Here is a 20,396-nt window from a genome sequence, read left to right as displayed (position 1 = left end):
CTCAAAGTATCATAGCAGCTGTAATGTGATTTCAAAAACAAAAACTCAAAATTGTTCAGAATTGAGCTTCCTCCAGAAATGGAGAGAGGGTTCAGGAGTGAAAGCAGAATGATAATGGTACAAACACATATAAAGTGTGGGGAAACAGAATATTTAAAAAGTTTGTGAAAGTCCTGCAGTAAACATGTGGCATATTCAAATCATTGTGTGCATGCTGTTCTTAAAATAGGGGTTACAAGAAGTATGGTTTGATGTTATTTATTAAGGACAGTCTCATATTCACGCGCATTGCAGCTCCTAAATTACATTTTTTTTTCCACACGAAATTTAAAAAAGCTTTTCTTGCTATTTCGGTTTCCAGTCCCCATGTGCTAGACCATATCAAATGCCTTACTAAAATCTAGATAAACTACATCTACTGCTTCCCCATTATCCACAAAGCATGCTATCCTGTCAAAGAAAGCTATTGGGTTGTTTTGATGAGATTTGTTCTTTACTAATCCAGGCTGTTATTTACCACTTTATCATCATATAGGGATTTGCAAATTGAAACCTTGATTATTTGCTTGGGTTATTTCCCTTTTTACAGATGAGCACTATACTTGTTCATGTATAAAAAGGAATGTATTAGCATGTTTTTTTTTAAACACATAATTAAGGGAAACGATCAACAGGAGAGAATATTACCCAGAGTGAAAAAACTTCAAAGATTGAAAAAGGGTTGGTTAGACAGAAGACTGTCCTTTAACTGAAAGCTATCCATAAAAGTGACTTAATTCTGATGCATAAGTATTCAAAAAATGTATTGCTATAAGTATTTATTTTTGTTCATATTTCATGAAAATATGTGAACACTGCTTCTTCTCTTTACATTGATAACTAAGCCTAGGGAAGTCTATGTTAGGATCATTTTGTGAGACAAGCCACTCACAGCACAATCACTTAGTACTTATATTAATCCACTAGATTCATAATCTAAAACAATGACAATCATTTAGTATAAACATACGAATTGAACAAAATATTGTACCTTTCAAACAGAATGAAATACTTACATAATAATTATCATTTATTTGTACCATTGGTGCATTTACACAAGCGCCTAAACATTCCACTTCTACCAGTGTGAAAAGTTTATCAGGTGTTGTCTCCCCAACTTGTATACCTACAGTAATAAGGAACATTAGGTTAAATAGTGATTATTTAATACATTTAAAGCAAAATCTTAAATATGTCATATCTAATCTGTTAATGTTTCACATCACATTGTAAAGCATTTATATCTTATTTTTACATGATTTGGGCAATTTTCCCAATATCAACACTTAAACAGCTTCAAGACACTTCCATTAAGTAAAAAGTGCTTCATAAACTCAAACCTCTCAGATACTGATTTACAGATTTACTTCCTATTTCATAAAATACATTTTATAAACCAATTGCAGGTACAACTACTATTCTGGTTTTTTTTAGGAAGCAATGCAATAGGAGAAATAAGTATAAAACAAATATGTAATTACAGCAGCACTAGTATACAAGAGTCTGCTCCTGCTCTCATTCTGGGGACTAACTATGCTTGGTGCTTACTACTCCCAACTCACAGTGAAGAAACTGAAAGCAGGGTAAGCATGCTTAGCACAGACTCCGTAATCAGTATCTTCTAAATTCAGGCATTAAGGCCCCGATCCTGCCAAGAGCTGTGCATGAGTAAGTAACACTAACTATTCATGACCACTGATTAGAAATCACTGTTGATTTAAAGAGGAGCAGGATTGGACCTAAATCATCATGGCTTAATAATTATTACCACCAAGCTATGCAAACAAATTAGATGAATAGCAGCAGCTGGGAAGAAACAAAAGAAATCATGATTTTGTGAACACAGTCAATTTCTATAAGGACATCTGTAGCAGTGACACATGTTTAATTTCAAACTATACTTAACAGGAACAGCCCCATTAAATACTTTTTCCTGTGGCTCCCAGGGCAATACAAAGAGCATTGCAATCCATATTTTATCCCAACAAATTACATTTTGTTATCAGGTTACCAAAAGGAATGTCATCTTAATATCAGATCCACACAATCATATTAATAGATTTTTGAGTCAACAGCATTTAAGGAAGTCGCTTTTTAAATACTAATGATCCAATATTACTAAGTATTACAAGATTATTTCTACACCAGGATAACTGCTGTACAGTTTTCGTTTTGTTAAAATCAACTACACTACTCCTAAAAACATACGACATATATTCAAGGACCTTACTATAAGTCTATCAAAAGGTTAATATTTACCAAGCAGCATTCATGGTATTTTTTGTACTTATCCACAAGCACCATATAATATAAGGCAAGACTCCATTAGCCTGTAAAGTTCACAGCAGAGAGTAGTTGATTTCACCCTCTCTTTCCTGCTATTTATTTTGGTCGCATTTTGTAGATATCATCTTTCCTTAAAAAAGCCTCCCCACATACCAACCACCACACTACACCACTTTTCTTAAAAGCTCAGTATTTGTAGAATGCAGGAAATTAGGCTTTTTGCAACCAATTGAGAAATAAAAGTATTTTATACAGCTTTTTGTTCCTTGTTTTTAATGCAACAGCAATTATTTTAGAGACTTGAGCTGTGAGTTAAAGCAAGACATTTACAATTTCTCGCATATCAGTTTTCCCATTGAAAGCAGGAATGTGGCAGTCCTTGTCCCTGTTAGACTATGGAGAGAAAATGCACACTGTGTGCCCATAAATACTTGGTGCTTCATTAATTGCTGCTAAAATTCTTAGCAGATGGCTCATGGAGCATATTTTTGAAATCACCCCCCACCCCCCCAACAACTTTTTCGTTTTCTTCCCTTCATACCAAGAAAAGACATTAGTTCTCAAACCACACTCTGTTGTCGCAACTTAGACTGAAGCCAAAAAAAAATCTAAACAGAAAATTCTGAATACTGGAAAAAAAGGTCCCCCCCCCGCTTTTCTCTAAAACTGATAGAGGGATTTTGTTCAAATTTTCAAAAACATCCAACTTTGAACAGAAACCAAGCATGGAAAATTTCAGCCCAAATATGTATATGTTAGAAATTTGTGTGCATAACAAAAGGTTATAATAAACTGCTTTACTGACTTAATTATAGTTGTTTATACCAACAGCTTCCTCTAATAAGCACAGCCTGTCACACAAACCCATGAGTTAATCCATTCTGCTGCCCTCCTTCCCCCACTCCACTTGCAAACAAAAACAACAGGAAAAACCACTGCTGCTCAGACAGGCAGGAATTACTCAATTTACTTTTTTATTAAGGATTTATAAATTACACTTCCAATTAAATAGTAACAGAAGTAGCCTTGTTAGTCTGTACTACAACAAAACAAAAACAGAAATATAGCACTTTAAAGACTAACAAAATTATATATTGGGTGAGGAGCTTCAGTGGAGTGGGCCTTTTTGTTAAAGACCTGAGAATTTGTGTTCTGGAGCAAAAAGAATTTAAAAACAGATGAGAGTGAGAAATCTGAGAGTTGGAATTCATGTTCAAATTTGACACATTAACCCATGGTATGAACAGAGACAATTACCTCACGCATTACAAGGACTGCTTCCCCTCCTTTGATGCTTGTTAATTGTTGTGCCTGAGATAATTACATCTCCCTGCCCCTCATCCCTCTCCTTCAGTTCTATGTATGTGATTTGTCAGTGTTTATTCCAATTTTTTTTTGATTCTCTGTACTTATGTCAGTATGTATTGGAAATCAGATTGATCTGAGGAAGTGGGTCTGTGCCACAAAAGCTCCTCACTTAATATATCATTTTGTTAGTCTTTAAAGTGCTACATTTCTGCTGTTTCGTTTTGACGACTTCCATTAAAAGTAAATAAAGATTACTAACACACTTATCAAAAGTGGTTCTTCCCACACACACTGTGTTACAGTATTAAAAATACGCACTTAAGGAATGCTGAAGGCAACGTGGCTAGACAAGTTCATTGCTGTGTGTCTATTAGCCTTGATCTAAGGTACATTACTGGAAAATATAAGGCTGGGACAGGAATCCTACAGCCGACAATATGAGGCTCAGGGCTTCCCCCCCACCATAGGAAGACCCGGTGCTTGAGCCTGACTGCCTCCCACATGATTGGAAGTGGGGGGGAAGAGGTGTGAAGCCAGCACTAAAGCCTCTGCATGGCCAGTTCTGCCTTGCTGGATGGGGGACGGCAGGGTGAGAGACGAAACAATTAGGAAGCAATTCTGCACACTGCCACTCACCACACTTGGTCTCTTTTGAAAATCTGACTCCTGGCTGGGGGAACAGCAGCACAGGATCCACTCCCATTGCTCAGGAATCACAGACAATGGTAGTGACAGGTGGTGGTGAGTGCAAGACAGCACAGAGCCACCTATGCTCCACCGGCCAACAGGAGCTGTGGCAGGTAAGCACCTCAATGCCCTGCCCTCTCCCACATCCCTCCCTCTCCCCCAAACGCCATATACCCATCCTCAGCCACTTCTGCACACTCTCTCCTGCTCAGACCCTGCTCCTCACATCACAGCCAGCTTTCTGCACTCCGCCCCCTCCTCTCCTGTTCTACAGCAATCTCCTCCTGCACACAGCACATCCTTCATTTCTGGCCTCACCCTGGGACTTACAGCTCCCCATCCCACTAGCTCCAGACCCCTAAAGAGTTAATATGGCCCCGGAGGGGGGTGAGGGGGAGGGAGATGAGACCTGAGCCTAGACACTCATCACCCCCTAGGACCTGGAGTATGAGAGGAATCCTGAAAAAAAGCCACCTCATTCATGCTTTTCAGTTGGGGCAACATCAGTGTGGTTTTTCTCCTCCATCCTTCTCACTTGGGGGTCATGTCAGCAAGGGGTGGTGATTTTTGGTTTGTTTTTGGTTGATATTTTTGTTACTCTCTTGTATGTGGCCCCGACTGATTTTTCTGTGCATAAGCGGTCCCTGACCCACAAAAGATTCCCTATCACTGAAATAAGGAATACAATCAACATATTTACATCTCTATTAAATTGGAAACAGTTAATTTTACTCAGATCTTTGAGACAGGGCTTGACTTCGATACCAGTCCTTGATTTCAGGTATATTCAAACATTGCTTGGATTAATGGAAAAAAAAATGTGGTGCACAGCTACACCCAAGAAAACACATGCTCCAAACATGTACACACTTGATTTGAGACCCCTCTTCCAATTGTTTGACAATACTGGCACAAAGAAATACACCTTAGCCTCAGGAGCATGGGATAAGCTGAATGTTCTCAGGTCCCCAAGGTTCACATTTTAACTTCAAAAAGGACATCATTTGACAAATGGGCACTCCTAGGCAACAGTTTTCCCAAACTATAATATTTTTATCTAATCTGCTGTTAAGTGTTTTTATTCTTATTTCAATAAAGTGTTTCAAACCTAGTCTTCAAAGAACTCACTTATAAATTTAAGTATTTTCTTTTTGTATCATCACCACTTAATTTCTTGTTTAAAAAGATTTTGCTGGATAGACAACTGTTAACTGATGCAAGCCTGTAAAAATACAAATAGTCATAGAAAACAATCATTTGCATCATACCAAGCTTCTTCTGAATGGCTTCTAGTATGCTATCAGAGTCTCTCAGCATGCAAGGTGTAGTCGTGCAGACCTGAATATGATATTTTCCAACAGGCTTCCGATTATACATTGTATAGAAAGTTGCTACTTCGTATACTCTCATGGGAGGCATCTGTAAAACTTCAGCAACCTATAGGATGGAGAAAAAACACTTTATGGCATTAAGAAGATAATTTCAGCTAAATAAAATATTTTCAAAAGCACTGGTTACATTAATTCAATTCATAACAGTATAGTACTATAAAAACTGAAAAAAATATAAAATTATTTCTGCAATCGTGTGTTCTGAAGATAGCCATAACAGATCATCAGTGACTCCCAGACCTTTGACAAGTGACAGGTTGAAATTTGTATTGGTTTGTGGTTCCAAGCTATTAAACCTTCTCATCAGCAATAACTAGGCGCACACTGATTTAGCTGTACCAATAACCAACAACAGATATCCGAAAGAAAATATTTTAAAGAAAATATTTAAAGACAAAATCAAATTAAAAAAATGAACCTGTAATGCTGATAGACCGGGTGCCAAATCATACGTCGGGCGTTTGTCCCTGCAATTAGCAGGGTCCACACAACCTGTGTAATGTAATCCAAACCACTAGAAATTTCGGGTATGTTCATATGAAAAAGTGTTTTGGCATACATAAGAATAAGTGTGTCACTAGACTTTTTCAGAAGTAATTTGATTATATCTGTACCACTTATCTCTTAAGTAGATTATTTACAAAGCAAAACCCTGAGCAAACTAAAAAAGTGAAAAACCCTTTGTGCTGCAGAATAAATGATAGGTTATATTCATGGTTATTACTCAACTGTGTGTACTGGATTATGCTGTTACAACCACAAGCAAAACGAATTCAAGCTTTTTGTCTGCCAATTCAAAGTGTGATGTCTAACAAACAGACATTTGGAGCTCAAGGCCACACATGTTCTGGATACCGGGCAGGCCCGGCATTTTGAATGCCCCTATCTGGCTTGTTGGCTGTGAAACTTAAATACTGAGTAGAGATCAAGCGAGAAAATGTCTTGGATTGTCAACAAAATCCTGCATTCTGAAACTGATAGCAAAAAGTCATTATGTATGTCATTACAATTGTCTTCCAACCTGGCTCAGAAAGTTGTGCACGCTCCCTTGCATTTTAGTGCCCAGAGCTGGGGCTTTTGCAGCACAGGGACAGAAGAAATTTGTCCGGAGTGAGCTCTGCTGCCTAAGGGAAAGTTGAGCCAGTTGGGAGTGGAGATCGAGGGTGTGTCAGCAAAGGCTGGAGACAGACAGGAACACCACAGGAGAGTCGGTGACATGAAGTTAAAAGCGTGATTGAGATTTAGGGAGCTCAATTTATTACTCAGTTGGTGAAATCTATTTACAGAATGTGCACAACCAGTTTGGAGTTTCTGCCCTGCTTATTGACAGTTTGCACTGAGGTTGGCAGTCAAAGTCATGAACCACTGCAAATACCCCGACACCATCAAAAAAGAAAGGTTACTCACCGTAGTAACGGTGGTTCTTCGAGATGTGTCCCCGTGGGTGCTCCACATTAGGTGTCGGGCTCGCCCGGCGCCGCAGATCGGATCTTCCAAGCAGTTTCTGCCGGACCGCGCATACGCCGGTGCGCGCCGCTCCCCCGCGCGCTCCCGGCCATGTGCGCGATCCGGTCCCCGCCAGTTCCTTGACCAACCGCCTCGGATGCTCCTGCAAAACACTAAACAGAGATCCGGAGCGGGGAGGATGGGCGGGTAGTGGAGCACCCACGGGGACACATCTCGAAGAACCACCGTTACTACGGTGAGTAACCTTTCTTTCTTCTTCGAGTGTCCCCGTGGCTGCTCCACATTAGGTGACTACCCAGCAGTAACCCAAGATAGGAGGTGGGTAATCGGATTATGTGCAGCTTGTCCCCGAGAGGACCGCTGCCGAGAGACGGGTATCCTCTTGGAATACCCTGTGAAGGGCGTAATGTTCGGCGAAGGTGTCACAGGATGACCAGGTCGCCACTCTGCAAATGTCTTTTAGCGCAACGCCCTTGAAAAAAGGCTGTTGATGCTGCCACCGCCCTAGTGGAATGAGCCCTGGGCGTGGCCAGTAAAGGAGTCTTTGAGTTTGTAGCACATTTTTATGCAAGATACGATGTGCTTAGAGATTCTCTGCGAAGAGAGACATTCTCCTTTTGATTTGGGAGCGATAGAGACTAGGAGCCTATCCGTTCTCCAGAAGGACTTGGTCCTGTCCATATAGAAAGCTAGCGCCTCCTCACGTCCAGGAGGTGTAGGCGCGCCTCCTTGTTCGAGTTATGAGGCTTTGGATAAACAAGGGTAAACAATAGGTTCGTTAGTATGAAACTCTGAAAGAAACTTTAGGAACAAGGGCTGGATGCAGCTGTATGGTTACCGCCTCCTTGGAAAAACAGTGCAGGGTGGCGTTGCCATAACTGCCTCAAGCTCGCTCACCCTGCGAGCTGACGTGATTGCGAGAAGAAAGGTCGTCTTCATCATAAGGAGGCAGAGGGAAACCGTGGCCAAAGGCTCGAACGGTGGTCCCCTTTTCGCATTAAGCACCAGGTCCAAGTTCCACAGAGGTGGAAGCGGTTTCTGAGGGGGGTATAGGCTTACCAGCCCTTTGAAGAACCTGGTAACCATGGGATGGGCGAACACCGTGTGCCCTTCCTCTTCGTGTCTGAACGCCAAAATGGCGGCCAGGTGGACCTGAAACGAGGATAGCGAGAGTCCTCCTCTCTTGAGGTCCAGTAAATACTCTAATATCACAGCCATAGGCACCGAAAGGGGGCTAGCTGTTTGGTAGAACACCATGCCGTAAAGCGAGTCCATTTCTGCTTGTAGGTCTTCCTGGTGGAAGTCCTCCTGCTACTTTCTAGGACTTGCTGCACTTCCTCCGTACATGTGCTCTCTAGGGAGCTGAGCCATGGATTAACCACGTTTGTAGTCGCAGGCCTTGGGGGTGTGGATGCACTATGGACCCCTGGGCTTGCGTGAGCAGATCCAGCGCCACCGGAGGGGACATCGGTGGCCGGTCCGACATGCGCAGGAGTAGGGGGAACCATTGCTGTCGATCCCACGTTGGGACTATCGGGATCATTCAGGTTCCTTCCCTCCTGGCTTTCTGCAACACTTTGTGGATGAGCACTGAGGGAGGGAAAGCGTAAAGCAGGGGGCCCCTCCATGAGATCGCGAAGGCGTCCCTCAGGGACCCCCGTCCCAGTCCTGCCCTGGAGCAGAATCGTGGGCACTTCTTGTTGTGCTGAGTAGCAAACAGGTCTATCTGGGGAAAACCCCATGCGTGGAAAAATCGGTTGCAGCAGATCGGGACGGATCTGCCACTCGTGCGTGAGTGCGAAACGCCTGCTCAGCTGGTCTGCCTTCACATTGCGAGCGCCTGGTAAGTACGAGGCTTTCAAGGTTATATTGTTGGCGATGCAGCAGTTCCACAACCAGACTGCTTCTACACATAAGGCACGGGACCGAGCTCCTCCTCGCCGATTTATATAAAACATGGTGGAGGTATCGTCTGTACTGATCCCGACTACCTTGCCTTTCATTTGGTCTCGAAAGTGTCTGCAGGCGTTGAACACTGCTCTGAGTTCCAGTATATTTGTGTGCAGTGACTGCTCCATGGAGGACCACAGCCCTTGCGTCACCTCTTCGCCCATGTGTGCTCCCCACCCTATGAGGGAGGCATCTGTAGTAAGAAAAACCAATACGTGTGGTTGGTGGAAGGGTACCCTTGTTAGCAGGTTCCCGGGGTTTACCCACCATTGCAGGGATTTGCGCACCTCTGTTGTGGGCGACGCCATCCTGTGAACAGTGTGTGCTGCCGGTTTGTATACGCTCGCCAGCCAATGCTGCATGCTGCGCATGTGTAACCTGGCGTTCTGTTCTACGAAACGTCGCTGCTGCCATGTGGCCCAGTGGCTGTAAGCACGTCAGAACCGGCACCATAGGGCTGAAGGTGAAGCCTTGCGCGAGGGAGCCGATGGCCCGAAAGCGAGTCTCTGGTAGATACGCCCTCGCTGTAATAGAATTTATGCGTGCCCCTACGAACTCTATGTCCTGTGTGGGGTCTATCTTTGATTTTGTCAGATTGATAAGCAGGCCGAGCGAAGAGAACGTGCCTGCTGTGACACATATTATGCGTAGTACCTCCTCCTTCGAGGCCCCTTTGAGTAGGCAGTCATCCAGATACTGGAATATAAATACCCCCGTCTGTGCAGGTAGGCTGACACCACTGCCAAGGTCTTGGTGAAGACTCTGGGGGCTGAGGAGAGCCCAAACGGTAGGACCTTGTAAGTCGAGGGCTGCGAACCAATCTCCATCGTCTAGTGCTGTAAGGATGGAGGCGTTTGTGATCATCCGAAAGCGTTGCATGCACAGGTACCGGTGAGGCCTCGAAAATCTAAGATGGACCTCCCCGTGAGGAAGTACCTCGAGTAGAACCCTCTCCCTTGCAGTTGCTCCGGCACTCTTTCCACTGCCCCTACAAGCATGAGATGGTCTACCTCCTGCTTGAGCCTTGCTACATGGGAGGCCTCCTGGAGGTGGGGCCCCGGGTGGAGGTCATGGCGGTGGGAGTAACTGGGAGGGGATGGCGTACCCCGTGGCTATGATCTCCAGCACCCATTTGTCTGTGGTGATCCTTTGCCACTGGTTATAAAATGGTCGGATGATGGCCTTGAGCACTGGTTTCGTGCCCTCTGGAAGCGAGTCCATGAGGGAGGTTAACCTAATGTGGTTGTCGAAATTATGGTTCGCTAGATGCGCTGCGTAATTTGCCATTGGCAACAGTAGCGTGGAGGAGGAGTAGACCTTTCTGCCCAACCGTTCTAGCTTTTTGGCATGTTTGTCTGTTCCCCCACGTTGCGACGACTCCACCACCAAAGAATTTGGTTGTGGGTGGCTGAACAGGAACTCCATGCCCTTCGTCGGCACGAAGTATTTTTTTTTTTTTTTCGCTCTCTTGTGGACAGGCGGAATAGTCGCAGGAGTCTGCCATATCATAGTGGTAGACTCCAAGATTGCGTCATCAGTGGTATTGCTATTTTGGAGGAGGCCGGAGGTCTCAGATTTTTGAGGAGCTTATGGTGTTGCTCTTGCACCTTTGCTGTCTGGATGCCTTGCGTGAAGGCCACCCTCATAAAACAGCTCTTGGAACTGTTTGAGATCGTCCGGAGGATGGACGTCCCCCGGGGCCGTAGCCTCATCCGGGGAGGAGAGCGAGGAACCGCTGGGGTACGTCTCTCTGGACCCTTCCGGTTCCTGCTGATGATGGTACACCCTCTCACTAGAGGTTTGCGAGGAAAAATCTCGGGGTTCCATAACCAGTCCCCCCTGAGATGCTTAAGTCTCTGTCCCCGGTCGCAATTGCCCTCGGGGGTACGAGATCGTTTGTAGGGATTTTTCCCTAGTAGATTGCCGATGGTGTCTATGCCCTGCATGGTCCCAGCCAGGGTGAGGCTGGTTGCAGAAATGGAGAAGGGGGCTCCGGGTAGGCTGGGGGGGGGACCCCTGCCTTCTAGTTGGAGTCTGCAACATAGCGGAGGGCTGTGAGAAAGCAACTCCACAGCCCTGTGCGGAGAGGGGCTGCAATGCCCCCTCTTGTGTGCAGTCTTCCCCCTCCCTTGAGGAGGTAACTCCGCCCCTGACATACAGGGGATCCCGGCCCCGTCCGCACCGAGCTCGGCACACTCGAAGGCGGTGCCGCACGTGCGGTGTCCTTCGGTGCCGGCAGGCTGCGTGCCTGCGCGCTCTGCACCGCCGGTTTTCCGGGGGTCGGTGGTACCGGCGCTTGTTTAGCCGCCGCCCTGCCTGCGGTGCGGGGCGGCTGGCTGATTATCGGAGGCTGAGCCGCTTGCACGTGGCTCTCCGTGCCGCCGCCGATCAGCTGTTGCTGCGGCTGGGGGCTGCTCGCTCCTCCCGTCCCGCTCGCTGTTGCTGCCGGCAGGGATCGGGCTGGGGGGCATACAGGGGATTCCGGCGTCCGCACCGAGCTCGGCACGCTCAAGGGCGGTGCCGCACGTGCGGTGTCCTCCAGTGCCGGCAGGCTGCGTGCCTGCGCGCTCTGCACCGCCGGTTCCCCGGGGGTCGGTGCCGCTGCCCGCGGTGCCGCCGGTACCGGCGCTTGTTTAGCCGCCGCCCTGCCTGCGGTGCGGGGCGGCTGGCTGATTATCGGAGACTGAGCCGCTTCCACGTGGCTCTCCGTGCCGCCGCCGATCAGCTGTTGCTGCGGCTGGGGGCTGCTGGCTCCTCCCGTCCCGCTCGCTGTTGCTGCCGGCAGGGATCGGGCTGGGGAGCATACAGGGGATTCCGGCCCCGTCCGCACCGAGCTCGGCACGCTTGAGGGCGGTGCCGCATGTGCGGTGTCCTTCGGTGCCGGCAGGCTGCGTGCCTGTGCTCTCTGCACCGCCTGTTCCCCGGGGGTCGGTGCCGCTGCCTGCGGTGCCGCCGGTACCGGCGCTTGTTTAGCCGCCGCCCTGCCTGCGGTGCGGGGTGGCTGGCTGAATATCGGAGGCTGAGCCGTTTCCACGTGGCTCTCCGTGCCGCCGCCGATCAGCTGTTGCTGCGGCTGGGGGCTGCTTGCTCCTCCCGTCCCGCTCGCTGTTGCTGCCGGCAGGGATCGGGCTGGAGATACTTTCTTCCGTTTCTGCACTGATGGAGTGAGGGAGGCAGCTTTCCTTTTAAGGGCCCCGGAGGGTCCCTCCTGCTGCGGCCGCTCCGGCGCTTCTGGCTGGAGGGCCTTATCAAGAAGCAGCATTTTTATCCTCATCTCCCTGTCCCTCCGTGCTCTGGTTGTTAATTTAGCGCAGAAGGCGCATTTCTGTGCCACATGGGACTCCCCCAGGCACCTTATGCATAGACTGTGCCCATCGGACACTGGCATCGCCTCTCGGCAGGACTCACGTTTTTTTAAAACCTGAAGAGGACATTGTTGGTGAGTCTTTGAGTTTTTAAGTGGGTACTTAGCACCTTCTTTGTGCCGTTTTCCCCATCCGATGGCCTGCCTTAGCAGGAGGGCTGATGGCCCTAGCTCCTGGCCTCCGGCGCTTGTTACTGGGACTGGCTGAGCTGTCCCTCTCGTAGCTTGTTCGTTGTTGTTGTTTTTTTTTTTTTTTTTACAAAATAACAACCGGCTAGCTTATAGTAGCCTAAGTGCCTGAAAAAAACTTTAAAGAAAAACAGATAAAGTCGTTGAACACGCTACTTGGCCTTAGCCTAGTTGGATTCCGTCTGCAGCCGACGGCGGTTAAGAGGAACTGGCGGGGACCGGATTGCGCACATGGCCGGGAGCGCGCGGGGGAGCGGCGCGCACCGGCGCATGCGCGGTCCGGCAGAAACTGCTTGGAAGATCCGATCTGCGGCGCCGGGCGAGCCCGACACCTAATGTGGAGCACCCACGGGGACACTCGAAGAAGAATAATTCTTTGCTGGAATGAAAATTGGGAACACTGGAAAACTAGGTCCAGGTACAAGAACTATGCTTGAATGAAACTGTTTCCAAGCCTCTGCACTATAACAAAACTTATTTTAAAATGGATGCTACAAATGATCACCTAAGAGGGAAAGGATTAATAGAAACTCCATGCATAAAAACAGCTTAGTGTCACTTAAAAACTGCTAAAGCAATACAGTAATTATAAAAAATTGTGTTCCCCCTCCCCAGAATACCTCATTTTCCAGGAGACATTTTGAATAGGTTTTTCACCTGTCAAAAGAGAGAGGAGTTGAACAGCTAGATCCCCAGCAAAACTCTGGGTTCCTCATGAAGAAAATGCCTACATTTCCATTACCTTACTTTAGTTGCAGCTGTGCTAGGAAAGACTGTTAAAGACAACCAACACTGCTCCTCAGAGTTCTCAGAAGAATAAATAATATTAGATTGGTAAGAAATTTGCCAAGGGAATTTTTTTCCATTGGAGAATGCCAATTCATTCAAATGTTCCACAGAAACAGTTCTATTTTGATGAAGGTTCAACAGAAAACAGTCAGGGTTCTGAATGAACTCTGCTTGCCCCAGCTCTCTCGCACAAGGATAAGCATCTTTTTCTATAGCTGTATTTAGACATTTGTCCATAGTGAAAACCAACGTGCAGCTGGTGTATATGTACCCACTATGGCCCAGCCAAAACTCCACTGCCACTATTTATGTTACCAGCTGGCTATACTGCTATTCATACTTATGCTGCTGGAGAGCTAGGATGAGTATGTGAACACGAGCAAAATAATCATACTTCTACAGGTTCAGCCTCTCTCATCTGGCACTCTCGGGACCTAACCCACACAGGACAAAAGAATTTGCCAGACCACAGGAGGTCAATATTGTCTAGCACATTACCAACACTTGCACTGCTTACTGGGCTCTTAGAAGACATTCGGGGTAAATTACAGCCAAACAGCATGGAACACGGCAGCCAAAACTGGTGGCTATCGACAAACTTGATGGGACCATGGAAAACTTGGACACACCCATGACAAGTGGTCCTCTTGCTAACTAAAATCATACTGGCTTATGGATGTTGCAGGACAAGAGAGTTCTAGATTAGAGATACACAAGCTTGTACTATAGATATAGTCTAGAGTACAGTTACTTCCATGTCCTCAGAAAAAGTATTATATTCAGCAGCAGGAATCTCTTCTCCTAACCAAAAAAAGGGATTCTAACCAAGACTGTGTCTCATTTTCCTTTACTATCAGCAATGAAGAGTCCCCAAACTTCTGCTTCAACCTGCATGTAATTTCTTCATTAAAATCACAGTAAGTTCACTTAAGTTTTGTTTTGATGCTATTTCTGGAGTTTCTTGTATTAAGCAGGCATTATGTGTAGAAATTCCAAGAGGCAGGATTCACCACAAGAAAATTTCTACAATGGAATTGGCATGGAATTCTCACAATCCTGTGCCAGATTTAAGCCCCTGCATCACATAGGGAAATTCTGACTTCTCATTCCATCAGCAAAATAAGATTTAGCTCAAGAAAAATAGTAACAATTGCACATTTTTTAAAAACAGATCAAGTACCTTGTTCATCGCTGATATGGGCAACCATCCATTCTGTCTCTGGACCAGATCTAATACGGGAATCACAGCAGCTGATCTATGTCCCTCTGGGTAGTTGTTTACTATTGCTTCTATTCTCTAAGGGGGGAAAACATTGTTTACAACACTTACTTAAAATTCAGATTAGAATATTTTCTGATATTTTCTCCATACCTTATAGTTTTCAGGTGTGAAATCAAATGGAGTATCTGGATTATTTTCAGGAGTATCTCTGTGCTGCAAGGAAAAAAAGGAAATAAATATATCAAAATATGATTCTAGACACACACTAAGTCTGACCTCCTGCACTTCACAACACCTCACTCAACTCCTGCAGTATGGCCCATAACCTCAGGCTGAGTTACTGGAGTCCTCAAGTTTTGATTTAAAGACCACAAATTAAAAGAATCTATCATTTACTCTGCTTCAAGCCAGCAGTGACCTCTGTCACATGATGCAAAGGACAGCAAAAATCTCCCATAGTCTCTGTCAATCTGACCTGGGAGGAAATTCCTTCCATCTGACCCAAATATGGCAATGAAAACCTAAGCATATAAGCAAGACTCACCAGAAACACACCTGGGAAAGAGCTTTGTAAAGAGGGAGGATCCTGAGTAACTAACGTGTCATCACCTGCTGTTGAAGAATTACTACAACCAGTCACAGACGGGACACATACCATTGTAGGCAATCACATCATACCATCCCCTCCTAAGTTTATCAAGCTCAGTCTTGGAACAAGTAAGTCTTTTTCCCCCCACTGCACTACTCCCCTCTGGAAGGCTGTTTTAGAAATTCAGTACTCTGATGATTACAAACCTTTATGTAATTTCAAAGCTAAAGGTATTAATGGCCAATTTTCATACACATTTGTTTTTATGACAGTGACCCTCAATGTAAATAACTTCCTCTCCCCCCAGCTTCCTGGAGTTTATCCCTCTGATATCTTTCTAGAGTGCAATCCCTTGTATCTCCCTTCATCTTTCATTCTGTTAGCCAAATTCTTCAAATCTCCATTCATAAGGTAGGTTCTCCATTTTCTGATTATCGTAGTGGCCATTCTCTGCACGTGATCCATTTTGCGTACATCCTTCTTAAAAATGAGATACTAGAACTGAACATATTTCCAGATGAAGTCTTGCCAGTGCCATGTATATAATGGTAATAACATGTCCCTCTCTCTACTGGAAGTGTCTTGTCTAATGCATCTCAAGACTGCATTAACCTTTTTCAGAGTCACATCACACACTGACTGTTCATAGTCCATCCTGTGATTGGCCAACACACCCAGGTCTTTCTTCTCCAACACTTCCAACTGACATGTGCCCACCTTACAGCAAAATGTTTTTTTAGTCCCCAAGTGCATGACCTTGCACTTTTCACTGTTAAATTTATCCCATTTCCATTACTCCAGTTGTCAAGGTTGTTCAAATCTTGTCTGATTCTCTGATTCTCCTCCATATTGGAAATATCTCCCAACTTTGTGTCATCCATAAGTTTTATTACCACATTCCCACTTTTTGTTTCAAGGTCATTAAGAAAACATTACTGAAGATCAATCCCAAGACCAATCCTTGAGGAACTCCACTAGAAATCTTCCTCCAAACTGACGTCACATTTTCCACATGAGCAGTTACAATCTCCTCTTTAACCAATTTCTTACCCACCTTTCAATTCTTGTATTACTCCTCAGCTTCTTCAACTTAAGCAATAATTTCCCACACTAAACTGTATTCAAATACTTCAATGACATCCAGGTACTGCATTTCCTTTGTCTAGAACATGGGGTGGGGAACCTTTTTCATACCAGGAGCCACCAATCACCAAGGGGAAAAAAAAAAAATCAGTCACAGGCCACACACAGACCTGCAGAGTGGGGAAAAGGAAAACGCAGCTTGGGGCTTCTCCATGGCTTTCGGATTAAGGTTGCCAACTTTCCTGACCACACTGCCTGCACACCAGCGCCCTGAACGGCAACTGCATCTGGTCCATTTGTTCGGGGAAGGTGGCAACCCTATAACTGGGAGGTGGCCTAAAACGAGGGGTTCAGGACACAGGAGGAGGCTCCAGGAAGAGAGGATTGGGAGATATAAGGGTTAAAAGAGGGGAGTCATGGATGGAGGATGAGGTGAGGGTGAAAGGTGTGGGAGGAAATTAAAGTGCAGGAAGGACTCAGGGCTGGGACAGAGGTGCAGGAGGGGGTTGCAGGATGCTGACATCCAGCAGCTCCCAGATTCAGAAGCAGCCAGCATGTCCCTGCAGCCACTGGAGTAGATGTGGAAGGCAGGTGGCTCTGCTCACTGCCCTCAGCTGCAGATGCAGGCCCCACAACTCCCATTGCCTGCAGTTGCTGGGCATGGGAGTTCTGGGAGTGGCACCTTCAGGTGAGGGCAGCACATGGAGCTTCCTGGATTGCCACGAGCCCATGCTCACATCTCTAGCTCCTCACAGAGGCACCCAGGCTCAGGGCTTCCAGCCTGTGGCAGAGGCTTGCTTCAACTCAGATCAAATTGAACAGAGGCCTAGATCTAGTCCACGGACTGAAGATTCCCCACCTATGGTCTAGAAAATCAGTTATATGCTCAAACAAAGAAATCAGGCTGCTCTGGCACAACCTATCTTTTATAAAACCATGTTGTATTTTATTGCAATTACCTCTAACCTCTATGTCCTTAATGACTATTTCAAAATTTAAGATCTTGCATGCAACTGAGGTCACACCAACTGATGTGATGATATAGCAGACATATTTTAGGGAGGGCATGGGCGAGAGAAGCAATCTGGGAACCTGCAATTTTCCAAATACTGGGTAAACCCACTGAGTTTACAGATACATTATAAACCCACGTTACTGAGCTGGGGCAGACTTGCAATTTCATGTACCAGTTCCTTTAATATTTTTGTATGGAATTTATCTGGGGACCCCCAGATATAGGCCAATTAAAGCCAAAAAAGATAAATTCAAGATACTTAAAATAAAGATATTATCAGATCTCTAAAGACTGATCAAATATTTCACGAGTTTGCAAGCATTTAAAAACCTCACCTTGAATTTTAAACCTTACATGTCAGAAGATGCATCTGTAATATTACACATTAAACCATCAACTGAAAATTTATTTCACAAATTCAGCAAAAATATATACCAGCACAATACATTCCCTCTCCCCACCCCACTATAGACAGGAACTAATTATGTTTTTGAAGTAAAAGATTCTGTGACAACAGTAAGGTCTGATCCATGACTCCTGGCTTTTGATCTTGTTTGGAAGAAGCACAGTTCCTGCAACTCCCACGTAAATCAAATTTTCATGCAAGTCAAGGGGAGATGGGAATCAGGTTGCAGCAGCCAGGAAACTGACCAGCCCACCTGTCAGGAGCAGCAGTTCTGCTAATCCAAGACACACATAACTTCGTTGTGCACATCTCAAGGGTTTGCTGTACAACACTCTGCTCTTTATAGCACTTATTAAAAGGCAGCTCATCAGAATATGTTAACTGACATTACACACAGTTTCACTATAGCGATAAACCAATCTGACAAAAATTAAGAAAACGTCAACAGTATAGCAAAAGCCTAAGTCACTCTAGAAAGTTAACACTAATGACATTAGTCTTTACTCTCCAACTGAACATTAGCTGCATCACAAAGCTAGCTGTGTCAGTTTGTATCTGCAAAAACGAGATGTCCTGTGGCACCGTATAGACTAACAGATTTATTGGAGCATAAACTTCCGAGGGCAAAGACCCACTTCATCAGATCTTTGAACACAAAAGGTATTCTAACATCTAGCATATCCATTTATTAGACCATTATGCAGTTTGCAACTTTCATATCCAAACTGATCCCAGCTGACCTGACTAAAACTGAAAGGCACTAAGCTTATTTAGCACAGCACTAGAACCTAAGAAAGTACTTCTCTAACTTTAACAAGAAAGCCTATTAAGCTGAATCATTTCAAGGCACTAGGGTGGGCATTTTTAAAAATAATGTCTTCCAGGCACTTAAGAATTTTTTTATTTTTAGATTGACGTAAATTGCCTTTTAAAAGCAAAACAGAGTATTCCTTATTATCAGAATAATATATCAGAATAATATAATCAGAATTAATTCCAAATTTTGGCATCTGAAAAAATCAGTCCAAGTAATAATACGCTGACCTGAAGAAGAGCTATGTGTAAACATAAAAAGCTTGTGTCTCTCTCCAACAGAAGTTGTAAAAGAAAGATAGTACCTCCCCTACCTTGTCTCTACTTTCTCTCTTTAGGATTTTCTCAACGGGAAAAAAAATTCAAAGAAATCCATCAAAATTTAAACTTTCCCATAAAAAAAAATACTGATTTTCACAATTTTCTGTGCAAAATCGGAACCAACTTTAATGATCTTCTCAGAACCCCAGACATCTTTTTCGTATAGCCAAGGATGCTGGCATAGTATTTACCATAAGTAATTTTTACCAGGCACAATCATGCCTCTCTCCAGAAAAACTAGTTAGTCCAAATGCAAGGCAGTCTATTTTAAAACTGTTTGATGCACACCGCATTCCACTTGGTTTTAATTACATATTCCACTTGTGGTTACCTAAGGCAGTAATTTCAGGAGATTGATTAAGGTTTGCACAAATAAAAAGTAATGAAGGCATGCAATAATAAAAGTAATTCTAATACCAAACATTGGGGGGTCTGTACTGATTTTGATATGGTATTTCTTCAAAAAATTGTGTTGTAACATTTCAATTCTCAAATTATGCAAATAAAAGTCAAGAACATTTCATTATACAACCAATAATGCAGAAATTTAAACTTGGAGCATTAAAGCAATCTGAAACATACAGAGTTGCAGACTACTAGTTCAGGTCCATTTGGCACCCAACATTCTGGTAACAGACCAGCACTGATGTCGCGAACAGATTGGATACATCCATTCCAAACTGAGCAGTAAGCTCACAGTTTGAAAAAACTCAGTTTTGCCCTGCTGCGCTCATCGGACACAGATGTACCTGCACTACCAATTCTATGAAATCAGACTGAATATCAGCATTCGTCAGATCCTCCCCCAAGTTACAGGGGTAACATTTCCCCTTCACTGTAGCTGAAAGCGTTGGTTTGGGATACAGAGCTCCAACTTCAAATTAAAGTAAATATAGCAGAAAGTTGGGATTTTTTGCTAAACCTGCATTTTCTTCTGGTCATCTGACAATTTCTTACATCTTTTGGATGAAGGAAGTTGGCCAATATGTATACACTCATCCCTCATTGTACGAGCACAATTGGTTCCTAACTTTTTCCTCGTAGACAAAAACTCGTAAAAGGGACACTATATTCCTACTAAAATACTTGTAAAAGTCTCTGATTGGTTCCAAGTGCTTGGAGTGGCAGCAGATGGCACTGCTTTTGAAAGGTAAGTGAGCCTGGATTTTGGGGGGGGGGGGGGGGGGGTTAAAGGCTAGGGGCAGTTTGGGGACATGGGTGGGAGGCAGGGTTTTAACATGGTGGTGGGTTGGGTCCATGGGGGGTTCAGGCTGCTGCAGGTTGGGTCTGTGGGGTCAGCGTGGGGGGTCAAGGCTGCAGCGGTTGGGGTGCATCGGGCTGGCGAGGGGTTTAAGTTTGGCTGGTCCAGGGTGCGCAGGGGCGGTGTGGGGGTTAAATTTCGGCAGTTCTGGGTGCACAGGGCTGGTGGGGGGGGGGGTGTTAAATTTTAGTGGTTCGGGTGCGGGGGGGGAGGTGG

The 20,396-nt window shown here is 44.9% G+C and overlaps 1 protein-coding gene across 1 annotated transcript in view; it reads right to left on the bottom strand.

The window, feature by feature from the left end:
• Nucleotides 1-20,396, bottom strand: part of NDUFV2 (NADH:ubiquinone oxidoreductase core subunit V2) — a 48,050-nt gene that overhangs the window by 11,548 nt on the left and 16,106 nt on the right. Inside the window, exons 3-6 of the mRNA XM_074987447.1 lie at nucleotides 14,843-14,905; nucleotides 14,651-14,767; nucleotides 5,589-5,757; nucleotides 1,056-1,165 (exon numbers count right to left, since the gene is read on the bottom strand). Of these exons, the coding sequence (XP_074843548.1) occupies nucleotides 1,056-1,165; nucleotides 5,589-5,757; nucleotides 14,651-14,767; nucleotides 14,843-14,905 (459 nt within the window). The remainder of the gene's footprint in view (nucleotides 1-1,055; nucleotides 1,166-5,588; nucleotides 5,758-14,650; nucleotides 14,768-14,842; nucleotides 14,906-20,396) is intronic.

The sequence above is a fragment of the Carettochelys insculpta genome, chromosome 2 (assembly GCF_033958435.1).
Source record: "Carettochelys insculpta isolate YL-2023 chromosome 2, ASM3395843v1, whole genome shotgun sequence".
NCBI classification, from domain to species: domain Eukaryota; kingdom Metazoa; phylum Chordata; order Testudines; family Carettochelyidae; genus Carettochelys; species Carettochelys insculpta.
Note: the sequence above shows the minus strand (reverse complement) of the source record. Positions and strands in the feature narration are given on the sequence as shown.